The 21,427-nt window shown below is 42.1% G+C and overlaps 1 protein-coding gene and 1 long non-coding RNA gene across 7 annotated transcripts; both read right to left on the reverse strand.

Annotated features, from left to right (window-relative positions):
- Window positions 1-1,874: 1,874 nt before the first annotated feature.
- ZNF655 (zinc finger protein 655) lies at window positions 1,875-15,025 on the reverse strand. Of its 6 annotated transcripts, none has more exons than XM_031676721.2 (6): window positions 14,895-15,025; window positions 13,793-13,943; window positions 12,559-12,644; window positions 12,029-12,155; window positions 5,976-6,080; window positions 1,875-5,485 (listed from the first exon to the last, which is right to left on the reverse strand). In XM_031676721.2, the coding sequence occupies exons 2-6, from the start codon at window positions 13,926-13,928 to the stop codon at window positions 4,092-4,094; spliced, it is 1,848 nt and encodes a 615-aa protein (XP_031532581.2). In that variant the 5' UTR covers window positions 13,929-13,943; window positions 14,895-15,025; the 3' UTR covers window positions 1,875-4,091. The 6 variants fall into 6 exon arrangements, with proteins under 6 accessions (XP_031532581.2, XP_031532582.2, XP_006210413.2 ...); XM_031676722.2 differs by lacking the exon at window positions 14,895-15,025 and adding an exon at window positions 14,676-14,888; XM_015244550.3 differs by lacking the exons at window positions 1,875-5,485; window positions 5,976-6,080 and adding an exon at window positions 10,215-11,054 and having other exon boundaries at window positions 14,895-15,024.
- Window positions 15,026-17,125: 2,100 nt separating this feature from the next.
- On the reverse strand, window positions 17,126-19,510 carry LOC140687155 (uncharacterized). Its single transcript, XR_012061302.1, has 2 exons — window positions 19,131-19,510; window positions 17,126-18,444 (listed from the first exon to the last, which is right to left on the reverse strand). It is a non-coding gene; the product is annotated as an uncharacterized lncRNA (long non-coding RNA).
- Between the last annotated feature and the right edge of the window lie 1,917 nt (window positions 19,511-21,427).

The raw sequence follows: 21,427 nt of genomic DNA on the forward strand, positions 1-21,427 counted from the left end.
AGTTACCACAGCCCACGATGCCTAATGAATGATTCCCCTAGTCATATTTAAGTTCTCCTAACCCAGGGTATCCTTCCCTGGACAATGCTAGTCCTCCACAGGTAAACTCTGGCTCATTCTCTCTTTTTTAGATTTTATGCTAAGTGTCTCTCCTCTTACTTTAGTGGTTTTTATATTAGTATGTACATGAATCACTTGCTGGCACTCACTATATGACCAGTAGCTTTTACATTACCTCATTTAATTTTCATGCTATTACTATGTTGGATAGACAAGAAAACTAGAAAGGCTTAGTAAAATGCCCAAAGTCATATAGCTAGCAAAGAAAGTTCTAACATAGGTATATCTAATTCCAAAGTCATTGCTTTGACTAACCAGTTTGTCTTCTCTACTCAATAGACTGTTTGGTTAGGTTAACTGTACCCATCGGCTAGCACTAAATATCACAGTGCCTGGTAACTGTATTACTGAATGAGTTAAAGGACATACGAGGTTACATTTTTGGATGTGAGAATTCCATAGGGCTTTGATGACATAACACCCTAGGGGCTTCCTCTGAAGTTTGTTCTTAAACCCTCAGTTACTTAACATACTATTTCCTAGGGTGAGGCATTCTCCAAAGAGCTCATTTATTATTGCCTTGAAAATGCCATACACTTTCATATGCAGGCCTTCTGACGTGATTTGCCTGAAATGCTCTCCCTGCTCCACTTTCAGTGCTCTCTCTCCAGTCTACCTCTATCTACTCTTGCTTAAGCCAAAAACCTAGAAATCAAACTTAATTTTCCCACTACCCACTTTGCTCCACTGCTATAATATAGCCAGAGGTAAGAGTAAATCTTGGTAGGAAAACATCCATCAGCAAGTTCTAGTTCCCAGAAAAAAAAAATAAGAGCACATCTGGCGCACTAAGAAATGGAAATACCAATCTAGTGATGGCAGTGGAGCTGTATTGACAGGAGACAGTAATTTGGGAGCTTTGACCTATGGCCTGTCATCGTCAAAATTGTCTAAGCCTGTTTCAGAGAACGGTGCGGGGGTACGGAGGTTCTGAGTGGCTCCCAAAAGATAATGGGATATTTTCTCCCAGCTTCCCAGAAAGCTCTGGGAACATTTAGGATCAGCTGCAAACGAACAGTAAATCACTGGTATGTAACAGGGAATGAAGAGCTATCAAAGAAAACATCTCTTCTCTGGGTTCTGGGGTGTGTATGATACCAACACCATGATGATGGAAAGCTTTGGAGTCAAACAGCTCCGACTTGGAGCCATTAACTTGCTGTGTGACCCTAACAGGTTCTTCAACCTCTCTACACCTCAGTTCCTCTGTAAAACAGAGCTGGCTCCCTTGCGAGCTGTTGTCTGCATATGTGCATACATACATATATGTAAGTAGGCAAGTGGACAGATACATAAAATTAAGTGTCCCAACTATAGATTTCTTCTCCTCCCTCCCCCATCTTCAAGACTAAAAAGACTAAGAACACTAACTCATATTATATTGGACCGATTAAATATCAGTAAGCTTAAAGGGACAAGTTACTTGCCCTCAAGGATTGTTCTGGTTTCTCTCTTTTTTTTTTTAATGTGGGGTTTTTATTTTTTTAAAAATTCTGCCTAACTCTACTGAAACCTCAAACTATTTACTCTTACTCTATGTTTGAACACCATCCCAATCGAATGACCCTTTAAATCTTGAACATTTAGACTTTTGTCGAGAGGTCTGTGGAAGAGCAAACTTTGTATCCATATGGAGAGTGACCTATTCCTGCTGTGAAGCAGGTTTCTAGAAGGAACTGAGTCACAGCCAGGAAGGTGATTCCAAGATTCCCAAATGCTTCTGGCTGAGGACTTCAGATTTTATTTGAAACAGATTCTCAGAGTATCAAACACACCTTTATTCAAGTGGAAGTATAAAAGCACATTCCTAAACCAAATGCATACATGTGATTTTTACATTTTCTTCTATTTAGAGATTACTTAATCCTCTGTTTCATAATCACCAGAGGTGACACTGGTCTCTATTTGTAACGGTATACATGTTCATAAACAGGAAAAAAAAACATGCATTTTTTTCATTTGCTTTTACGTTTAGATCAATTCATTTAGGTCCCTGCCTTGCCCTGATGAGACCCTATGCTTGCTGATGGCTAAGAGGTCAAATATGGCTGGAGAACTATCCTAGAGGTTAGCCACAAGAGGCTTACAAAGCAATGCATTTCTATATATTTGTTGAGGACTCCCCAGTGAATATTTTAACATATGGACTATGAAAGCCTGAATCACTGGAACTAGAATTTTAATTTTAAGTAACACTTGTCTTATTCACAAAATGTTATGATGCTTAAGATGGGAAAATATAACAAAATGCTTTGACATCATCTAAAAAATCATGAACTCTTGCTAGGTGTTATGACAGTGACCCTGAACCCTGGAGCCAACATCTGTGATCAGTTTCATCAGCCTAAAAAACCCATGTTCTTTTATATGGCCTCTAGACTCAAGCAAAATACAAAAAATATGCATGTAGAAACAACTATACATTTCAAATACTGACCTGAATTGATGAAGGGAGACTGAGTGCAGAAATCCAAACAGATAATAAAACAAATTTTGTAACAGTTAAATTTTACAGGTATTTCTGCCATTCTTGAAATACGCTCTCTGGAAATATAAGAGCAGCAACACCTTTGATGGAAGGCAGCATTCCCTTATGAAGATCTCTGATTTCTTAAGTGTATATTCTTTATGTTTTATCCTATCAAAAATAGACTTAAGCATTTTGCTGGCCTTCAGTGGACATAGATAAAATAATTCTAAACTTAGACATGCAGAGTAGGTGCTGAATATAGCTAGGCCACCACCAGTCTTGTTGGCACAGCTTGTTAACACAGCTAAGAACTTGGGTGTCACTTGAAAATGTTTAGCTGCCTCCACAAACTCAGGGGAAGCAGAATCCTTCATACTCATGGATGGACAGGATGTGTAAATCCAATTCTTTTAAAGGAAGATGCTTTACATTAGGAAAGAAGACACCATAACAGTAAGTAGGGATGGCATACCTGCTAGCGTAAAGCTTTTTAAAACTAGGAAACCATCACTGAAGGTGCTTGAGAGAATGGAGACGTCAACAAGAATCCAAATGTTGTGGCCAGAAAGGAATAGAGTCCTCAGGAAAGAGCAGGCCTAAGAGTCTGTTTTGGAGAGATCTTTGGCTGAGAACAGCAGAAAAAGCTAAATGACAAACTCTTCAGAAGTTGGTATGTTTTAACATTGGTGTATTAACATATCTTAGGGAAGCTGTGAACAGTAAGAACCAATTTCAGGAAAAATAAAAATGTTTATAGGCCACATTAAAATAAAAATAGCTTAAATGAGATCCATAAATAAAGTATACGTACCTACTTGTAACACCTATTAAATAAAAGAATGCCATGAGAAAACAGTCACTCAGACTAGATTCTTCTGCAATGAAAAAGATTGGGACTATAATAATTCCATACACAAATAATAATTTTCTCTTCAATATTTTGATGTTGAGTAAAGCCTGAAATATGGTGCTAAATGTTTCCATTTACATCAGATTCTGGTCTGGTGTGGATATTCTGATGAAAAGACTTGAACTCCTACTGAAAGATCTGTCACGTTTACTATACCCAAATGATCTCTCTTGGGTACAGACTCCGATGTTGAATGGCTGGAATATGGCTGAATCTTCCCACACATACACATTTATTACATTCGTAGGTATTCTGCATGGAATGAGTTTGATGCTCTACAAGGTAGTTTCTTTGACTGAAGGCTTTTTCACATTCATTACAGAGATGGAATTTTTTTACAGTATGAATCCTCCAATGGTGACTAAGGTATGAAAATAGCATGAAGCATCTATCACATTCAATATATTTGTAGGTTTTCTCATTGGTATGGGTTTGCAGGTGTCAAGAGTTTAACACTGACTAGTAGCCTGCCTACAATTGTCACATTCAAAGGGTTTCTGGTGTGAATCCCCCAATGCTGAATAAAGGCTAAGCTGTGACTGAGGCTTTACCACATTCAGTCCACACACAATTTCTCCTTGGTGTGAGCTCTCAGATGTTGAATGAGGCTTGAACTTGACTAAATGTCTCCCCACTCTCATCACATTCATAAGGCTTCTCTTTGGTATGAATTCCTTGATGGTGAACAAGGTGTGCTCTCTGACTGAGGTTCTTTTCCCATGCATCACAATCAAAGGCTTTTTCTCTGGCAAGGACTTCTTGTTGCAGGACGAGATCTGAGCCATGACTGAAGCTTTCCTCATAATCATTACACTCATAGGATTTCTCTTTCCTATGAGTTTTGTGATGCTGAATAAGGCATGAGGTTTGACTGAAAGCTTTTCCACATTCATTACATTCATGCGGTTTCTCTCCTGTGTGAATTCTTTGATGCTGAATAAGATGGGAATTCAGTCTGAAGTCTTTTCCACATTCATTACATGTGTAGGGCTTTTCTCTGAGACGAATTCCTTGATGTTTAATAAAGGTCAACCCACGTTCATTGTAGTCATAGGATTTGTCTTCATGATGGACCTTCTGATGTTCGGCTAGGTACGAGGTATGGCAGAAGTCACTGCCACACACAGTACACTTACAAGGCATCTCTCTGTGAACTCTCTGATGTTGAGTAAGGTGTACGCTACGACTGAAGACTCTTTCACAATTGCTACATTTATAAGATTTTGCTCTAGTGTGAATTCTCTTATGTTGAATAATGTCTGAGCTCTGACTACATGACTTATCAGACATGTCACAGGATTTATCAGATGCTTCACATTTGTAGGGTTTTTCTCTAGTGTGTATCCTTTTATGCCGACTAAGGCTTGAGCTCTGACTGAAAGATTTTTCACATTCTTTACATTTGTAGGGTTTCTCTCTAGTATGAATTCTCTGATGTCTAGAAAGGGCTGAGCTCTGATAGAAGATTTTCTCACACGCATCACATTTATAGGATTTCTCAGTGGCAGGCATGCTCTCACATTTGTTAAGGTGGGAGAGTTCCATTAAGCTTTCCTTATATTCACTACTATGAAAATCCTGTGTCAGATTTACTTGTTCGTGTTTACCAGCTGAATTCTGGTTGAGGTCCATGTCATACTTATCAATGTCATCAATATTCTGTATTCTAAGAACTCTCTGATCTGTATCAAGAGTAGAGTCCAGACTAAAGTGTTTTTCAGGTTCATTATATTCACTATTCTTCTCACCAGTGAAGGTTTTCTTACTGATTGTTATTTGCCTAAACTCTCTCTCCAGGAAGAGAAATTTCCTTAGGATTTCCTGAAGCCTTTCTAATCTGTCCTCAGGCTTAGACACTTCTCTAGTCTCAGGAACCTGGGCAATATCCTTTTTGAGTCTTCCTACTCTCACTTTGTATGAATGTACTTCTTCTGGAATTTTCTGCTTAGCAATCAACAGCTTGTTCTCTTCTCTGGTCTCTCCATCTGATTCAATACATAAATAGAAAATGCAAATGTAATCTGTACCTGGCTTAGAAAAAGAAAACTTAAAACTAAATAATCTACAATCTACCAGGGTAAGTTTATTTACTCTAAAACACAGGCACAAAATCTCAAGAGCAGCTGTAAGGACATGAATCGGAGCAGGGAGGTAGGAGCCAAGTGGTTCAGGTTGTGGTAGAAACAGAAGGATGTTCAGCAGAATAAGGAGATAACCAATTAAGGTGTCTCAAAGGAGGTAATAGGGAAACAGTTCAACAGAATTACAGATAAGCAATTTGAATAGGGTCCTAGTACAATTTACGGATAAGGGATGAAATAAATGCAAAGAGCTCATTAAAACTGAAAGGAAAGAGCTCTCCACTCTGGGATGCAGACAGAGCTCTACACTGACTGCCAAAGCAGCTACAGCTTGGCTCAGCAACTAGACTTTAATCCTCTACTAATTCCATGTGATTGATCCTGCCTTACTCACCTGAGTAGTCATCTCTTAAGACTTCTCTATTCTTAGTTTCCAGATCAAAGACCTGTAGATCTTGTTCCAGCTGAAAGATCCCATCAGGCTTGGAAACTGGATATCCTGCTCACAAAGAAGGAAATGGGATGTGGCAATTTATCCCCAGATACTACACCAGCCACTTCTTCTCTTAATGGTTAATAGAGAAAGTAAATTCTTAGAAGACATTAGGAAGGCCTGGAGAGAAAGAAGGGCAAAGACCCTCAAGGAGCACACATTTGTGCTCTAGAAAGAAGTGTGCTTAAGGGGCAAGTTGCTGACTTTGGAGAGCAGAAGTATTCATTTAAACATTACTCAGACCAGGGAATCTGTACATGTGTGTACCTGTTTTCACAGAAATTATCATTATCACTCTTCATCTCTTGCCAACAGATCAGTCTTTGTATTAGACCTGGTCAAAATGGAGGTCATCAAAATAGAACTCTGCTGGACTGGAAAAAAGGTGAATACTCAGGCACCTGTTGTGTGGTGAGCTAAACTAGCAGCAGAATCAGTGACTACTGAATAAATATTCCAAGGACCAATCTCAAGAAACAACTCATTTCAGAACACATGAGGAAAAAAATAATATGACATCTCCTTACCCATTAGCTTATATTCTTGTTTATTCAACAAACATTTGTGGGCTGCCTCCTACAAGCAAAGTATGTAGGAGATAAAGAGCCCAAGCAGTTACGGTCTATCCCCTCAAAAACCTTACACTCTAACTGCAGAGACAGAAAGAAAGAATGTGTTCTAACATGACATACTGAGGCAAGTGCAATAAAAGTGCGTTTTCACATAAAATGGTCTTTCTCTGGCTTGCATAATGGATGGCTAGGATCTAATTTCCTTTAAAGCAAAAGCAAGAAGCAGTCTGCTTCTGAGTGAGGCAGAACTATCACAGTATCAAAGGGGCAGTTTTCATCCTATATTCAGCCCATAAAGCTTCTAGTAGCACACATACAAGGTCTAGTTCAAGCCCCTCACCTCCAAAAGCCTTTCTCTCTACTTACAGAATATCTACAAAGTGTGTTATTTGTTCCTCTTATCCTGACATGTCTGTATATAATGGAGTTTATAGATTTTTTTAAAATTGTTTTCAGGTATTATCATCATTACTTGACCTATAAACTCTCTGATACCAGACTATGTATCTTGTATCTTGCACTTCTTCCAATTCATTTACTCGAGAGATATTCATTGAGTGCCAATCTTGTGCCCAAGTGTGTCAACAGATATTCACTGTTTTAAAAAGGGCTCTGGGTCTAAAAAATATGATAAGCCAACAGTTGCCCTATTGGGATTCCACGTGAGAGGCTACGAGCAGGGATTCAGAACAGATATAAGAAAGGCATTTACTGTGTTTCTGAATGGGCATTACTAGAGTTGCTTCTCTTCTTGGAAATTTATTTTAGTTAAGGACCTCCTTGACAAATTAAATAGTTTTGCAAGTATATAAAAAAAGTATGGCATGAAGCAGCAACTATTCTGCTGAGAATTCTGATAACCTAATTTGCAAATTTTAACCAAGATATTTATTAAGGTGTTTCTAAGTATTTGATAATTAAAACAAATCTTTGTTATTTTCTCTATGTATACACTTAAAACCACATATGCACAACAAAAAGATCATCTACATGTGGGATGAGGGGTTGATTTTAGACACATGTTTAAGACAATGTAGGAAGGCAGGAGAGAGAATGCCTAGGGGGCAGTCAGAGATCCAAGACTGCAGTTCAGGAGAGAGAACAGAGTTCAAGAGATAGACTTAAAGTCACTTGTATTATCATTATCATCAAAATATTAAGCTCAGATTTACTAAGCATTTGGTAGGTAAGAAATATCACACCAAGAGCTTTATAAGCTTTCACTCACTTAATACTCACTATATCTTCATGAGGTAGGAACTATTGTTTTTACCAATTTTTCAAATGGGAAAACTAAGACTCAGAAAGATTAAGTAATTTCCTCAAGGTCATGATAACTGGTGAAGCTAGGGCTCAAATTCAGTCTTACTGCAGAAACTGGCTTTTAAATAATCTATCACCAAAAAATAATGATTGTGAATGAAATTGATCCCTTCCTCTAAATTTGTACAGAATGAGAACAGAAGACTAACATATCGACAATGGAGCAAAAGGTGAAAATAATAAAAAGAACAGAGAAACAGTAATTAGAACAATACATGGAGAGCCAGGATCCAACAGGTTTGGAATTATGGCTATTTTAATAAAAGGGATCTAAGAAAACATTAGTGTCAAACAAATGAAAATCTCTTTATAACAAAAATCCAAAACCCTAGACACAGTCTGAGTAATACTCAATCCCAGAAAATTCCATCATAAGGAAATAATTTGAACACTCTCTCGAAATTTTTGTTTGTATTAGGGAATCTGGTCTGTAGCTCGTATCACTTGCTGTCCTTTCCAGAAAAACATTCAAGTAACTACCACAAGCCAGGTTCTTACATACATAATCTAATTTAATCCTTGGCACAACACAAAAAGAAGACATTATTTTTCATGTTTTATAAATGAAAAAAATCATTATAATCAGCTGAAATAAGCTGTTTAATCACAGATGGTAAATGGAACCCATAGTTTATATTCTTTCCTATCTATGCTAAGGATCACAGAAAGCATTAAAGCAGGTTTTCTTACCACTGGCCTGAATGCCTTTTTCCTAAATTTAAATCAAAACTCAATGCTTTCAAAATATGTATTTGCTTTAAATTTTTATCTAAAATTACTTGATTTTTTAATTAAAACATTAAATCTTCTAAATTTAAACCTTGATCGTTTCCTAATTAGATTTATTTTAATTTAATCTGGTCTCTAAAAATAACATTTAAAATTTACCGCACTGTTTGTTGCCTGTATCAGTGTTGTGCTAAGATTTCAGCCATCTGAAAAACTTCATGCGTTTCTTCCTGGTCCTTAATAAGCATACAAAATCTCTCCTTAGCAATATCATTCTTGTATAGATACCAATGTAATGGAATGGATCCCTTGACAATTCTACTTCTTGAATGCATACCCTTTCTGCTCCTAAATTGTACAACCTTGTGCCTGTCTGTCCAATTCATCATGGCCATTTAAAATTATCACTGGAATACAGAGCCATAAAAATATAAAAAATACCACATGTGGTTGGACTAACTGACCTAAGGCACCAGAGTAAAAAAGAGCATGGCCTTCAGAGACAGGTCTGAGTCCCAAACCTGGCTTTGATCCTGAGGGACTCACTTAACTTCTCTTAGCCTCAATTCCTCAGGTATAAAATAGAATAATATCTGCTCACAGGCTGTATAAGGATTAAATGAGATATATGTGTGGTACCTAGTAACATACTGGCTGCTCAGTATATAGTAAATAGCTGTGGCAGTAAAAGACATTCTACACAAAATCATTTCTATCCCCATGAACTCAACTTCAAAAGACAAGGGGTATGTGCCAAAAAGTCCTGATTTATCAGCTCACTCATCACTAAGCAGAATTTTGGTAAGCATGTTTCTAATGCCGTCCTCTAACAGGGCACCTGCGACACTGCCCATGTGAAATGTAATCCGGGCCTTTCTCCCGGTCTTAATTTCCAACACCAAGTCACAGATAACTTCCCTTCGGGTACGACCATAAAGCCAGTAATCCACACAATAGTATATGCTTCTTTTAAGATTTGGTAATGAAAATTGTGACTTTTTACCTAGTTTTTTATTCTTATACTCTGTTCATACACTGTATATTTCCTACTATATAGTGAAAGCATTCAACCAAGGGGCCAAAGCTCTGATGTCTGTGATAACTACAACTCAGAGCTACCACCTTGGGAAAAAGATATGAACTGGAAAACGGGGCTGCTAAGTCAGAGACTGAATTATAAAGTCCTTATTTTACAATACCAAAGATTAAGCTAAGTTAATTAAGTGTATAAACTTAAATTTCAGGTGGAATTTGCTGAACCCACAATTATAAAAATTACTTCCCAAAGACTGTAAAAAAAAAAAGTACTAAGGACATGCTGCTGACTTGGTCACAAAAGCAAGCTGAATAGGAGAGTTTCTTGTATGTAATCATGTCCAGTATGTGTGAGTGTATATTTGTGTCCTGTGTGTGTGCAGAGATGACAGAGGAAATGGGATATAGTTCAGTTTAACAGCACACTGTGCTATTGGGCTGGCTGAACTATGAAGTCTCTTTACTCCAAAACGTAGACAGGTTAATTGTTGGAAATTATGTAATTATTATATAAAATTAACAGTAGTTTACAATTACATGTCACTTTACAGTTTACAAGTTGTTAAATACACATTCAATTTGATAGCCGAAATAAAGAAATTGAACTCTTTTACCCTCCATGTTCCCTCCATCAAGACCAGAGCTAAGGAACACCTGATCAGGAAAGGTCATATAAACATATCAATCTGTACAGTACCACAAAGAATAAAGGGGACGAAGGCAGAACCTTGGAGGGGGCTACAGCAATTTAAAGGAAGGAGAAGACTAGAATGTTAAATATGAGGAAGGCCCAAGGGTCCCAGGAGATTTAGGCAAGAGAACGGACAGCTCGTGTTCACTTCAGAACAGGAGGGGCACACAATCTATGTCCCACATTCTAAAATAACATGAGAAGATCATAACCGAAGAGCTGGAGTTGAACTTTGTGGTTTCTGAGAACACAAGTAGATGACCACCAACCATGGCTTCTGAATGACCTCAGAATTCAGGGTTCAAAATTTTGGTTGCAATGGAGGGCTTCCTTGGCCCCCCCTGAAATTTATCAAAGGTCACTTGAGGAGCTGCGATTTTACATAGTGGTGGCATCCTGGGAAGCATCTATTCCGTCAATCAAGTGTAATATCTCACAACCGTGGAAAAGGAGTTTCCGAGCAGGAACGAGCACTATCGATGGGAAGCCGATACCTGGGCCATCTCTTGGAGATTCCTGCTGAAAGGACTGCAAGTGTTTCTCCAGAGAAAGCACTTGCCTGGGTATGACTCAGGGCCGGGCAGGAATTCACACTAGGAATCCGGGTGGTGGGAAGGCGGAGAAGTATGCCTACAAAGATCAAAGAGCCAGGAATGGAAAACACACTATAAACCTGCCCAGTGGGCAGGCTGCCTCCCCACTAGATAAGAAGACCTCTTTAATCCTGAGTGTAACCAAGCAGACAAAGCAACGCCCTGGATGCCACCAGCATACGCAAAGCAAAAAAAAAAAAAAAAAAGAGAGTGAGAGAGAAAGGGTAATTAAGTACATTTATATTTAAAAAAAAAAAAAAGCAGCAGAGACAGGCAAAATAAGAAAAAGGAAAAGAAGCAATGCTCACAACAAGGGGGAAGCCAACAACTCCCACTGATGCTTCTCTCCAGCATGACAGGTTGCCTAATCTCAGCAGCCAACTGCGCCACCCAAATGGCAAAGGAGAGACTCAGTCTAAGTCTGCATCTTCCACCGCTCGGGTGACGTTATGCAGGATAACCATCTGGGTGACTCACTGAAACGTACTCACAGTGAGTCATGTCTTTAAATCAAGTCTCTCAAATTCTGCCTGGTTGCAGATGAATTTAGGGATCTTAAGAGGTGAGGGATTATTCAGCAAAGACTTTCGTCTATCTTTAAAAAAGGTATTTCTTCTGAGAAAAATGGGAAATTCTGATACAGGGGCACTGAATTACCAGAAAGGAAAGTGTGTGGTTGTGGGCTGGGTGGCCCTAGAGTCTCTCTCATAAAAAAGGAAAAGATAAGGAAAGAGAGAACTTAGGCAAAGCACCAGCAGGTTTCCCTTTTCCAACAGGGAAACCAATGCGCCACAAAAGCAGGAAACATTAACTGAGGAGAAGGAGTAGAATGTCTCCTCCTCCTGAAGCCCCCAAAGGAAAACCACTCCCAGACGAGATGACCTTAAAGATGGAGGATTCGGAGGCTCTAAGACCTGGAATCTGAGCCACCCTCAGAGACGTCACACTTACTGAGAAACAAGTAAAGAAGTCCTAACAAGTAAACTGAATAATAAGAAAGACAATCCTTACCCAGTGAGACCAGGTTTCCATAATTCTCTAACATCACTTCTCTGTAGAGATCCCTCTGAACAGGGTCCAGGCATCCCCATTCCTCTCGAGTAAGGTGCACAGCCACATCCTCGAATGTCACAAACTCCTGAAATAACATAGCCTGGCTGCTCTGGGGAATGAGGCCGCCACAGCATCATGGCCAGGGAACGAAGGAGACGGTATAGAGAGGGTCTGCAGTGCGCATTAATGTTGGAGAGGAGGGAGAACAGAGTAGAATCTAGGGAATAGGTTCCACAACCCTTTAACATCTCATAAGCGCCCATGATGGCACCAGGGATAAAGGAACAGTGTTTGCTGGTGGTACTGGGGAGATGGAAAGGTGGTTTGGGTGAAGTCCAGGTCTCTGAAGATGATCAGTTCCCAAACTGGGGTCTGCTACTTAAAAAAAAATAGAAATCCAGGCAAGGTTTATGGATGGGATGAGGAAAGGGCCACACTCAATCAGCAGCAACAGTCCCTGAGGAAAAGCAGAAGGTTCCTCAGCTCACCTGGTACCTGGCTGTCAGGAGCGCAGCTGCCTGGTCTCCTGGGCTTCCCTCATGGGGAAGAGCAGGCACCTGGGGAACAGGTGGAGCTGAGGGAGGAGAAAGGAGCCAAGAGTGAGAGCAGCCCTTTCCCAGGGCTCCCTTACAAAAGAGAGTCAGTGGGACCCTTCTTCAGGTCGACATTATAGTAAAACCAGTGAACGTTTACCAAGTACTGTGTTCTCCTCCTTCTCAGCACTTGCATGTCCTACACGTTTTGACCCGTGATACACGATTTTGTTATAAAATCTCACATTTCACTATATCCCATAACACGATATTCCTCTAACAGAAGGATAAGCACTGTTACCTGTTTGGCAGTTGGGCAAAGCAAAGCTTAAAGACTTGCAGTGACTTGTCTGGGGACACGGTTATTTAGTAGACCTTTAACCCTTTCCGAGATATTGTTCTGTAAACTTCATTAATCCTTCCTTTTGAGAATGGGCACTGTCTCTGCAACCAGCGTGTAAGGCCCCCAAGAATAAGGAATTGTCATCTACTTCCTCATAATCCGTTCTGCACTCTCGGTGTCCCACAGCGCTCTACACACTGCGGCACTGCACCGGTATTCCTGACACGCAAGTTATTTCAGCACTACCGTTGGCCACAAGTAATCTAAGACAAAGTTCATACAAAACAAAGGAGGTACAAGACAGATCAACCTATCTATACGTCACATAAAATGTTATTTTATAGTCAATATGGGATACGTGTCCATTGTTACAGGCACTGGGCTCAACCAAAGAATTAAATGGTTGCTTTCTTGACCAAAATTAGCTTAGCCACAAACACTGCAGTTGCAACAGAAGGGCAGGTGGCAAAGCACAAGAGGTCAAGGAAGGAATAAACTAAGTTAAGGGAACCAGGGGAGGGACAGGCCCTAATCTAGGAGGAAATGAAAGCAAAGCAAGAATTGTGAGACGTGGCAAAAGCAGATCTTGGAAATTATTCTGAAATGTGCTAACTGGGATGAAGTGAAGGTTGTATGAAGGAAACACAGCCAGAGAAGAGTGAGTATCACTCTGCCAGCTGATCTCAACAGAGGGGCCCAGAGCAGAACTGAACTGAGTCACGTCTGTCTCACCCTTCCAGACCTTCCTGTAGGGGCCATCGTCTCATTGGAGTTCTGGCCTCTCTCATGCCAGGCCCAGGTGCCCCACTCCCATTCTCCTGGATTTAAGTGCTCTCTCTGCCTTACCCCCGGTGAGTCCCTGCTCCATGTCGGTGTCCTGCACGAACTGAGGCTCTGGGGACAGACCCTCAGAGTGGGTGTCCAAAGACTGAAACTGGACCCTTGGAGATCCCGCTGCTTCTTGGGCCGGTATGTCCTCCATTCCTGTTCTGAAGGACTGTGGGGTGAGATCAGGAGAAATGATTGTCATAAGTTAAAACAGCTCATCATTTTACAGCCTCAGGACTTAGCAAAGTTATCTCACACACTGTAGATACTTAACGAAAATAGCTGATTAACCACCTAAAATAAACAGCAGAAAGAAAAATGGATTATTCAAATATTTAAGAACCAAATCATATGGTCCGAGTATGCAAGTTTATTTGAACTCCACTAATTCAGACTGTGTGGTATTTAAAAAAAAATCAAGAAAGTACAATTTAATAAAGGTTTGTGTGGAAATTTAAAATACTTAAAATGTACAAACTTCTTTCAAGGCTCAAGTATGTACCGAGAGAAACATGCTAGTTCCGATTACTCATTTTTTAAAAAGCTGGCCTCTCAGGAATTACGTGGTAAACACTGTGTCAGCCCACTTTGAATTACTGAACGGGCCTGATTAATAATTCCACTTCGGGGGTCAGCCTCTGCGGTAACTCAGACTAGGTAGGCAGGCCTTTCCCCTGATCCTGACAGTAACCCAGGGAAGGGCTGCGACTCAAACAGGTCTGACCGGTTGTCCTTCACTCCCAAGGACGCCACAGGGTTCCATCCCCCTTCCACACGGTCAGGACGGGCCCTCGCGCCCGGTCCTCAGAAGGCCTCGCCCGGCAATGCCCTCCTCCCACTTCCCTGTGAGGTCAAGACACGGTCCCAAAAGGGCGAGGAGCGCCACAGAAACCCAGCTCACAGGGGGGCACGGTCACCGGGTCCGGATGGCTCGGCCCTCAGTCCGCGGGGCGTCCGGACGAACCCTAACTGAAGAGAAACGGGCCCTCGCACCCCGGCCCCGCGCGTTCCCGGAGACAGGAGCCACCGTCAGCCAGGGCCGGGCGACTCTTTCTCCTCCCGGGGGTGCTAAACAAGGCGCTGGCCCACCGCGACCCCAGAACGGCTTCCGGGGACTCACCCGAGCGGAGGGGCGGGCCAGGCGGCCGTCCCGTCGCGGACACCCTGACTCGCGGGGCCGCCCCAGCCTCTCGAGGTTCGCTCTAGACCGCTTGGAGGCCTGCGCTTCTCTGTGGTACTTCCGGAGGCGGAGTCCGATGACCGGGGGCAGGGCGGGCCCCGGATGAGGGCCCCGGATGAGGGCCCCGGATGAGGGCCCCGGATGAGGGCGTTGAGGAGGCTCTTCTGCGAGGCTTTTTCACTCCCCTTCTGTCGGCCTCACCTTTCCTGCTGATCCCGCTGGATGCTCTGTAGCCAGTATACCGGTAATGACCGCGACAGCCCCGGACCTGGGAAAGCGCCCCCGCTGGCCCTTCCCTGGCTCCATCCAACCCGCGAAACACCCCGCGGGTCGTGGCCCTCCGGCCTGAGTGCCTGTCGGGGACGAGGACGCATGCAGACCTAATGGTCCGACCTCCATGGGCCCGCCGGTCGGGAACTAGCACAGGGGTACAAAATATGCTGATTTTTAAAGCGAAGAGTTGAAGGTGCTTCGGTGATAAGAGGACCACAGAAATCGTGAGATCGGAATCTACTAGGGTTCTTGGGGGAAGGTGTGGGCGTTCAGCACTTGGAGTGGAAGAGGGAAACAGACTGGAAGAGAGCTGCATTCCTGGTGCTAAGACTGGACTACGGGAAGCAGGGATGGGTAAAGCACGGAGCAGGTGGACAGGCCGGCGCGGGGCTAGAACACAAGACCCTAGGGCATTATGACGTCCTGGATCCTTAGAGAATGTGTTGTCCTGTGGTGACACTAGACTGGCAAGCGCCTAAAAAATCAAAAAAGTGATTTGGAAGGGACTTTAGATACTACTCCTTTATTTAAGCTCACAAAGCAAATATTATCCTTTAATGATACTTGACATTTCCAATTACATATAAGAAAAATCAAGTGAAAATCGATACGCTTTTTCAAACCACATGAGCCCCTGGGAGATTCTGATATAACTGCTCTTTCTTTCGTCTTTGGGTAGCATTAATCTAAAGCAACTTCTTACCATAACACAGTTGCTCTAGCTACATTGTCTGTTCACAATGGTGTCAGCATCACAGATTGAAAACGCACTGCTTAGAAAAAAAGAAAATGAAACGCTTAGTCAATTGCTTGTTGGACAGCTCCAGTTAGAAACGTGTATGTTGCACAGAAGTATACCTCCTGGCGATGTCTGCTGTTCCTGTGTTGAGATCCCTGCGATAACAGATGACACATTACTTTCTGCTTTTCATTACCAGCTTGTTGCCAAACCTCGTTTGTTTGCCTGATGGGCAGGAAGCTGAACACTGAGACAGCAAGGTTTGCAGCACAGAATTTATTCACAAGGCAGCCAAGTGAGGAGATGGGAGCATGTATCTAAGATCCACCTCCCTGGAGGTGAAAGGCTTGAGATTTTTATAAGATAAAGAAACAGGTTGGTCTGAGGTGTGGGGAAAAGTGAGGTAATCGGTGTTACGCATATAGAATGCATATAGAATGTCACATTTGATTTTTCTTATATTTAATTGGCATATCTGAGTTACATACTTCATGAGATGCATGTTCAAAAGTGGAGGCACTCTGCATGGTCTGAGGGTGGAGTTTTTGGCCCTCTGATGTCAAAAGTTCATTCATCAGACACCTACACTGGCCTGGTTTTAGGATCAGTGGCCCCAACGAGTCTTAGCCAGCTTGAACTGGACGAGAGCTGACTCCACGTTTCTGAAAAACAGCTCAAGCCTCATGGTTGGTTACTATACCAACCATGTCAGAGGTGTTAATAGGGGTAGTTGAGTCTTGTGGTATATATTAACTAGGCTACATGAGGCTTGGAGGATATGTACTTTCAAAAAATAATTAAGGCAAGCTTGTTCAGTGAAGGCAGGCTACAAGCAGAGGGTTTTTTTTAAACAAGCTGTTGTTCTGTAAGACAAGCTTAAGAACTGGGGCACCATTTCAGGCTCTTCTAATGCTCTAGGATAGCTATAGGTTTGAAGTTCTTTCCTGAGCCACCATTTCCCCACAAGCTGTTCCTCTTAGCAGAGTGTTGCATTTCTGCGACAGAGATGAGCAAACTATGACAGTGGTGCCTTTGTGTCTAAGTTTTAGCTGACTCAGCAGTTTCCTCCAGCGAGAGGACCATAGGGAGCACCCGTTTAAGAGACCCCTTCCCTCCAATAGGCACAAATCCCTAACAAAGACTAGTAAGAAGCAGTAGCCACTGTTTTGCCCTTGAGCAAAATTTTCTTTCAACCATTCTTCAGATAATACAAGTGGAAACAACCAACTCAAAATTTGTGATTTTGAACTTAAACTATATTGCTTTAAAGAAAACGTATGAGCAACTATTCCCAAGGGATTGAACACATCTTTCCCACATGCCCACCCCTGCACTAGGCATGGATACAAAAGAAGGAAAATATCACACCAGAATTGATACACAATCTGAATACGGGTTTGTCTTCCCTGACTGCTTTGCCTCCATCAGCACCATCATCTGAGGGCTTCCAAGATGGCTTACCCATTGGACATACCTTAAACCAAGGAACCTATTTTGTAGTCAGAGAGGTGTGACAGTGATCTTTTAACCACAGAACTCGTGGTACTTACTCATCTCCCAGAAGCAGCTAGCATGATCAAACTATGGAATGGCATGTTGAAGACTCAGCTAAATTGCTGATACATGATACAGCACCTTGCAAAGTTGGGGAGTTGTCCTCCAGGATACAGTATATGCATTAAACCAATAACATATATGCAGTAATGTGTCTCCAATAGAAGGACTACGTGGATACAGGAACCAAGGGGTGGAAACAGGAGTGGCCCCTATTGCTACCATAAGCAGTAACCTAACTGTGGAATTTGTGCTTCCTGTCTCCAATCTAGAGTTTACTGGGTTATGGGTCTTAGGAAGAACATTTCTTCTAGGAGCTACATTAAGTGTTCTACTGAACTAGAAACTGAGAATACCACCAGGCCACCTTAGCCTTGTGCCAGTATATAAGTAGGCAAAGAATGGAGTTATTATAAATGCCCCCTACAGTCCCTTCCACACACACATCAATACAAAAACATACCCAGCCAGCTGCATTCAATAACCTACCTTCCTGAACCCTTTAGGCACTTTAACGTAGGGAAGGGGATCAGGGGAGAGGGCAGGTTTAGACAAAATACAATGCACAATACAATGCTCTTAAAGATGACTTGCAACACTGGAAGGAAACAGGAGGAAGTATCTGGAGGAAGAAGTTCTGAGAATATAATGTCTTCTAAGAGGACCACAGGTCAGGTGGCCAGCCAGTGGTAAAGGAGCAAAGACCTACTCAAGTAGATCATGGAAGAGTCACGGAGAAGGGGAAAACAGTGGCAACCACAGCAAGGTCAGCCCTCACGAGGTGGAGCGTTATTCAGAGCTGGGAAGGTTAGTCAGAATACCACCTAGTCATTGGTGGCCTCTGTAGTCGGTGGCTGTTCCTTTTGTGGGCCATCAAGCTTGCCTCAGAGCTTGAGTCATGTCAGTCATCCAGGATCTTCGTTACTGTTTTATAAAAGGTGAAATATTAGTAAAAGATGTAGTTATTGTGAGAATATTTTGACAACAGAAATGTCTCAAATTCGTGTTACTATAGTAATTCATTATGATCACTCTGAAAACTACCTGGAAACATTAGCCAAGCTTAGAATCTTACAACTATCTGATATTGGACAGAGTTGTCTGTTGCCTACTGAACAAATACTTGAAAATACTGTCCATGCAAGTAATATATAATCAAAGTCCCCGGAGACCCAACCATGTCGGTTTTGTGAAACCATTCACCCTTGACTTCACTGTGACCTTCTGTCTACGTTTTTCTTTCAGTTCCTCTGCCACAGACAATCACTATTATTGATAGTAACTAACTAGAATTATTACGGTTACTGGCATCAGGAGAAAAAGGAGAATTGTATAAGTATCTGTGTAAGATGGTATCAAGGGAAACTTAACTCCCCCTTTTCCAGGATGGAAAAGGATGAGCGAAGGAAAGGGCTCCCAATAGCCAGACCCAGTGATGGGGGAACATGGTCGTGAAGCCCTCCCACTTTCCTAGAGAGGACGGCGAAGCGCGGCGCAGGCCCGGAAGGCGGGGGTGGACGCACTTCCGGCTCTTGTGACACTCTGGGTTCTGGCGAAAGGAGGACCTGGGTCTGGGTCCACGTCCCCTGCCCTTTGATCCCCAGAGTCACCTCCCTATTCTGTCCCAGCACCCCAGATCTCGCCGGGGCTCACGGTGAGACGTAGGTCCGGCCGGGGAGGACGGGTGGGGACACAGGTGGATGTGTACGGCCGTGTTTCCGCGATCCCCCTCGTCACTACCGTCCTCAAACCGAGTGGCGGGTCCGTGTTCCCGGCCTTCGTCCCAGCCTCGGCCGTAGGAAGCGCAGTCGCCCCGCAGGGACGGCCTTGGATACAGGCAGCAAGGGAACGACGTTTCCGTTTCTGGACTGGGATGAGATCCCTGTGGGACCGGGAAGAGGCAGCCTGCGAGCCCCAACTGCGCCGCCTCATTCTCGGTTTTCTCCCCAGAGGGACAGATGACGCTAGTCTAATTTCTGTGCCCTCTAGGTGTCCCCATTTGCTTTCCTTCCGGTGAGGGTTTTTTTCTGGATACCTCGGGATCGGGTGTAAAAAGAAGGGCTCTAGAGCTCCATAGTTTTTTGTTTTTAGGGGACAGGTTTGTTAAGCCTCCTAAGTGTTTGCAGATCACCTGCTCACCGCTAAATCCACCATTAATGGCAGTAATTAAAGAATGTTTAAAGCCTAGTGAATAAAGGGATTTGGATGCAATAGGAAAAGATTACATACACTTAACCCCCTTTCAATTTTTGAAGGCTTTTTTAAAGGAGTGATTTCGGACATTAGGTGAATTTTTCAGTTGAGGGGAGCAACTGTGCTTGACTCAGAGGGGTGAGTAGTGAAAGGGGTTTGTGACGCTGCAGTGGAAAGCGCCTTGGGCCATGAAACTGGTCACCCACACACTCCCTGACACTCATTAGCAGGATGCTCCAAACCTCACCAAAGTCTCATATTTATCAAACAAAACACCAAGTCTCATATTTATCCTAAGTAAAATAAACTAAACTGTCTCAAAGGGCCCTTCCAACTTGGATATTCACTGATAAAGGGAAATTAACTGAACCATCCAGCTAGTGCCCCATCACCATTTCCTGAAGTGCCACCAGCATACACAAAGATGCTTTCATTACTGAGAGAGGCTGTTAAGTAGCAGAGGACCAAAGAAAACAGTTATACAAACCTGTACTAAACAGATCATATGCAATCAATAAATAAGTTGTGGAGAATGTATTTCAAGCAGATCAATTAAGTGTTCTTCCTCTTTGCTGGAGATAGATTCATTACACAGTGTAACAGGAGACATACAAGTAACTTACCATGGACACATGATTTATTTCTGTATTTTAAACCTGCACTTCTATAATACTCTTCCCATTCTTCCTCAGATGTTTCATAAATAACCTGACAATTTTAATATAGTGGAATCTCTTAATTTATAAATGACATGCCCTTGCAAGTTTTGAAATACCAGGCCTATAATGAATTTATTGAACTTTCTACAAATGGGCAAAAAATGTTGATGTTGTATTAATCAAACAGATTTTTAAAAAATATCTCCCGGTTGCAAGGAACTATGTTAAGTGACCTAAGGGCCACAATAAAAACAAAAGACAGTCTTTATTCTTAGGAGTAGTCTAGTTGAGATAAGGCATGAAAGCATTAAAAATAAAATTTCAGGGTGAAAGCTATCAAAATATGTACCAAACTAGGGATGGAGACAATTAATGAGCATGAAGTCAAGAGATGATTGGTACTGTGATCATTCAGGAAATATAAAGTAAAACCCAGTCTGCTGCTACTTGCCCAGAGTATGAGTAAGAAAACACTCCCCTCCTGGGGAGCCTGTCCAGATCCTGACCTCAGTCCTGTATTTTTGAGTTTCACTTCCTTGGGGTCCCATAATTTTGATTCCTATTGCCGCTGGGAGGGAGGGCCTCTAGGAGTGTGTTTTTCCCCATCCTCCACTTTTAAATCTTTGATCCTGATGTCAAAAACCAAGATTCCTTTTGCTTGATCTTCAAATATCTGAGCTAGAACAAGATTTTCAGACAATATCAATATCACTAACAACGAATGAAAATGAGCAAAGAAAGTACAGTTGTTGGAAGATGGGACCAGTAGCACAAGTGATGGCAGAGAATGTAAATGCTTTAAGATGGCTATCAAAGCTTAAATGGGTTGAAATATTTTTAAAATACAAATGCAAGGTTTAATTATTTTCCCCTGAATAGTGAATAGTCTTGTGCCCCCTACTTTGGTGGTCACTTTTTAAGAGTGACTAGATGGTTATGCTCGCTTCGGCAGCACATGGACTGAAAAAGAGTGACTAGATGGCAATGTAGCAGCTTACTTAGGACTCTGGGCTTCAGACTTGGGTGTAACAGCGGGACCCACTACACTATGTTGT

Source organism: Vicugna pacos, chromosome 18 (genome assembly GCF_048564905.1).
Source record: "Vicugna pacos chromosome 18, VicPac4, whole genome shotgun sequence".
NCBI lineage: Eukaryota > Metazoa > Chordata > Mammalia > Artiodactyla > Camelidae > Vicugna > Vicugna pacos.